Source organism: Miniopterus natalensis, chromosome 8, assembly GCF_054644295.1.
Source record: "Miniopterus natalensis isolate mMinNat1 chromosome 8, mMinNat1.hap1, whole genome shotgun sequence".
NCBI classification, from domain to species: domain Eukaryota; kingdom Metazoa; phylum Chordata; class Mammalia; order Chiroptera; family Miniopteridae; genus Miniopterus; species Miniopterus natalensis.
Window position 1 is genome coordinate 37339244 of NC_142088.1, and position 4777 is coordinate 37344020.

At 47.4% G+C, this 4777-nt stretch overlaps 1 protein-coding gene across 1 annotated transcript; it reads left to right on the top strand.

Annotated features, from left to right (window-relative positions):
- Positions 1–1231: 1231 nt before the first annotated feature.
- Positions 1232–4178, top strand: IFT70B (intraflagellar transport 70B). Its single transcript, XM_087819409.1, has one exon. It carries the CDS (start codon positions 1543–1545, stop codon positions 3538–3540), a length of 1998 nt encoding a protein of 665 aa, XP_087675535.1. The 5' UTR covers positions 1232–1542; the 3' UTR covers positions 3541–4178.
- The last annotated feature ends 599 nt before the right edge of the window (positions 4179–4777 follow it).

Sequence of the window (4777 nt, forward strand, 5' to 3'; positions counted from 1 at the left end):
AAAAAATTAAAGTGTAGGCAATTAAAAAAAAATGTTTTTTAACTAAAAGAAAATCCAATTTTTATCATCTCAGTGATATCCAAAAACATTATTAAAGTCTGAAAAGTACAGGCTGTGTATCTCTCTCCCTCTCTCCCTCCCTCTCCCTCTCTCTCCCTCTCCCTCCCTCTCCCCCTCTCCCTCCCTCTCCCCCTCTCCCTCTCTCCCCCTCTCCCTCTCTCCCTCTCTCCCCCTCTCCCTCTCTCCCCCTCTCCTCTCTCCCTCCCTCTCCCTCTCTCCCTCCCTCTCCCTCCATCCCTCTCTCTCTCCCTCTCCCTCCATCCCTCTCTCTCTCCCTCTCCCTCTCCCCCTCTCCCTCTCTCTCCCCTCTCCCTCTCCCTCTCCCTCTCTCTCTCTCCCCTCTCCCTCTCCCTCCATGCCTCTCTCTCTCTCTCCCTCTCCCTCCGTCCCTCTCCCTCTCTCTCCCTCTCTCTCCCTCTCTCTCCCTCTCTCTCTCTCTCTCTCTCTCTCTCTCACACACACACACACACACACACACACACACACACACACACACGGGCACGCGCGCGCACATCACAGACTGGCTAAGTAGGTCTAGAGAGTTAGAAAGGTACAGCGCATAGGAAAAGGAACACTTCTTGGTCGTGGGTTTTTGTTGTTGTTTTCATTCTTGTGAAAAACGAGGTCATAGATTTTCCCAAAGCTTCCACTTCGCTGTGAAATCTGGAGGATCAAGGCAGGCGGCAGGGCCAGGTTACCCTCCAGGAAGTGCTCAGTAAAACCCGTGTTACGGCAAAGCCGGCGCGTGAGACACGCGGAACCGAAGCCGATCCTCTCCCCGGACCAGATACGACCCACAGGACTCTTTCCTGTTGTTAGTCTCTGGAAACTACAAAATAAGGGCTCCTAGTCACTACTCTGTCATTAGAAAGTGTGCCCTCAGGGAGACCTGCAAGCAGGACCCATTCTAATTGTGGGAGAAACCAAGTGGACATTCCGCCTTTTCCATTCCCGTTTCTTTCACCAAAACGACAGGGAACCACACCACACGATGACACGGTGTATAAGGCTCAAAAACGCGAGGGACTTCAGAAAGTAAACCTCCTACCTCCGCGCCAGACACCGAGGCGGCACCACAGGCGGGCAGCAGCCCCACCCACAACCAGGACACGTCGTTAGCCGAGCCTCATCCCCGACCATGGAGGTCCGAGGGAGACTACGCCTCCCAGCATGCAGCGCGAACACGTTCCCAGCGGCCGCGCGACTGAGCCGGGGCATGCCGGGAGGTGGAGTTCCTGTCTCTGCGGGAAGCGGAGCGGACTGCTCTTCCCTCGCAGACCAGCGACGCGCACATTCTTGGACTCTTCGGCGGTGAGACCAGATCTGGGCACCCTCACATTAGTGACTGCTTTCTAATCCTAATATGGTCTTTCCGCTAAAAGTAACTTTGGGAACTCTCTCACAGACGCAAATCTTTACGGTTTTCCGTTTCCGGCTGGCGTGTTGCCTTGGTAACTAGGACGCGCAACCACCCTGGCAGTTATGGCGGGGCTGGGCAGCACGCCGATCCCCGACGGCGAGTTCACCGCGGCCGTGTACCGGCTCATCCGCGATTCCCGCTACGCCGAGGTGGTGCAGCTGCTGGGCGGGGAGCTCCAGCGCAGCCCGAGGAGCCGCGCCGGCCTGTCGCTGCTGGGCTACTGCTACTACCGCCTGCAGGAGTTCACGATGGCGGCCGAGTGCTACGAGCAGCTGAGCCAGCTGCACCCGGAGCTGGAGCAGTACCGCCTGTACCAGGCCCAGGCCCTGTACAAGGCCTGCCTGTATCCGGAGGCCACCCGGGTCGCCTTCCTGCTCTCGGACAACCCCGCCTACCACAGCCGGGTCCTCCGCCTGCAGGCTGCCATCAAGTACAGCGAGGGCGATCTTCCCGGGGCCAGGGGCCTGGTGGAGCAGCTGCTGAGTGGGGAAGGGGGAGACGACGGCGGGGGCGAGAACGAGGCAGACGGCCAGGTCAACCTGGGCTGTTTGCTCTACAAGGAGGGGCAGTATGAAGCGGCTTGTTCCAAGTTCTTTACAGCCCTGCAGGCCTCGGGCTACCGGCCTGACCTTTCCTACAACCTGGCTTTGGCCTATTACAGCAGCCGGCAGTATGCCCCAGCGCTGAAGCATATCGCGGACATTGTGGAGCGTGGCATCCGCCAGCACCCAGAGCTAGGTGTGGGCATGACCACGGAGGGCATTGATGTTCGCAGTGTGGGCAACACTTTAGTCCTTCACCAGACTGCACTGGTGGAAGCCTTCAACCTCAAGGCAGCCATAGAATACCAACTGCGAAACTATGAGGCGGCCCAGGAAGCCCTCACTGACATGCCACCTAGGGCAGAAGAAGAGTTAGACCCTGTGACCCTGCACAACCAGGCGCTCATGAACATGGATGCCAGGCCTACAGAAGGGTTTGAAAAGCTACAGTTTTTGCTCCAACAGAACCCCTTTCCCCCAGAGACCTTTGGCAACCTGTTACTGCTCTACTGCAAATATGAGTATTTTGACCTAGCAGCAGATGTCCTGGCAGAGAATGCCCACCTGACGTATAAGTTCCTCACACCTTATCTCTATGACTTCTTGGATGCCATGATCACTTGCCAGACAGCTCCTGAAGAGGCCTTCATTAAGCTTGATGGGCTAGCAGGGATGCTGACTGAACAGCTCCGAAAACTCACCATACAAGTGCAGGAAGCAAGACACAATAGAGATGATGAAGCTGTCAAGAAGGCAGTGAATGAATATGATGACATCCTGGAGAAGTATATTCCTGTGTTGATGGCCCAGGCAAAAATCTACTGGAACCTTGAAAATTATTCAATGGTGGAAAAGATCTTCCGCAAATCTGTGGAATTCTGCAATGACCATGATGTGTGGAAACTGAATGTGGCTCATGTTTTGTTCATGCAGGAAAACAAATACAAAGAAGCCATCGGTTTTTATGAGCCCATAGTCAAGAAGCATTATAACAACATCCTGAATGTCAGTGCTATTGTACTGGCTAACCTCTGTGTTTCATATATTATGACAAGTCAAAATGAAGAAGCTGAGGAATTGATGAGGAAGATTGAAAAGGAGGAAGAGCAGCTCTCCTATGATGACCCAGATAAGAAAACCTACCATCTCTGCATTGTGAATTTGGTGATAGGGACACTTTACTGTGCCAAAGGAAATTATGACTTTGGGATTTCTCGAGTTATCAAAAGCTTAGAACCTTATAATAAAAAATTGGGAACTGATACCTGGTATTATGCCAAAAGATGCTTCTTGTCCTTATTAGAAAACATGTCAAAACACACGATCATGCTTCGTGATAGTGTTATTCAGGAATGCGTTCAGTTTCTAGAACACTGTGAACTTTATGGCAGGAGCATACCTGCCGTTATTGAACAACCCCTGGAAGAAGAAAGAATGCATATTGGAAAGAATACAGTCACCTATGAATCCAGACAGTTAAAAGCTTTGATTTATGAGATTATAGGATGGAATATGTAGTCATGTCAGATAATGACTTATAGTCATGTTGGATAATGGCTTATATCATTAATGGCTTTTTATCTGTATTTTGTACTCTTTTATTTGTATTTAGCCATTGGCATCTTTACTTTGCTACATGTTGAACTTTGTATACTTTACAATTATAATAAAAATAATTTGATTAACCTGTTTTTAAAATCTTCACTAAGTGAAATATAAGAATTTTGACACATATATTTATGAAAAATTCAAAACAGAATGGGTACACTGTATGTATTAGAACTTGTAATGCCTATGTTACCTCTCCTTTGTTATCATTTGTGCTTTGTTGTATTTTGAGAGTTACCTGCACAAGGACTACATTATCCAAGGACTTAGCACTGTCAAGCCTAGAACTCACTGATTAATGTACAGAATTTTTAGCCCTTTAATAATAACATTAGGGATTGTGTGTTCTCATCTCACCATTTACCCTCATAATTATATTAATTTGTAATGCATACACTTTACATAGAGTTTAGGATGTTTTGCCAGGGTTTTTTGATATAGGTGTAATGCTCTATGTAACCAAAATTATTTAGGTTATGTTTATTTTAAATGTGCAAAACTCAGTGGTAAATATTGTACTCTTAATAAAATTATGGTTCTATGTTGTAGGGCATGGTTTACTTTTGTTCCATTTGTTAATTTGAATATATGAACAAGATAGATATAATATTACTTTTTTCCTAACTGCTCTCATTCATTCTTCAGAGTGACTTATAGTAGAGGTACCCTGAGAATTCTGTTCTAATTCCTACCTTTGTGTTTCCTACTTAGGATATGTTAATGCTAAGTTTGCGTGTTGTATCCTCTTCGGTAAGCAAAAATCTACATATTCCCATGACCCCACCAAACTTCTATCTCCATCACAGATGAAAAGGTCAATTCTGCAACTTCATCTGGCAGTTTCACAATGCTAGTTTCACACCCAGAACCCTCCCAATAAGAACTCCACTAATTCTGCTTAGGTGTTTTATTTTCTGTGCCATACAAGATCTTTACTATTAGTTTTCCCACCCCTTTTCTCTCCATAAATCAGTCAACACCAACTTGACCTGGCTTAGAAAAAAAAAGTATTAGGTTGAATTATATGAAATTGCTGATTTTCAAAGTTTTTGACATACAGAAGTAGCAGTTTCTTATGGTTCAACCTAATAGTTTTCTACTGAAAGTTAGTGAACCCCTGCCATAATGAGATGCTTTTTTTCCTTCA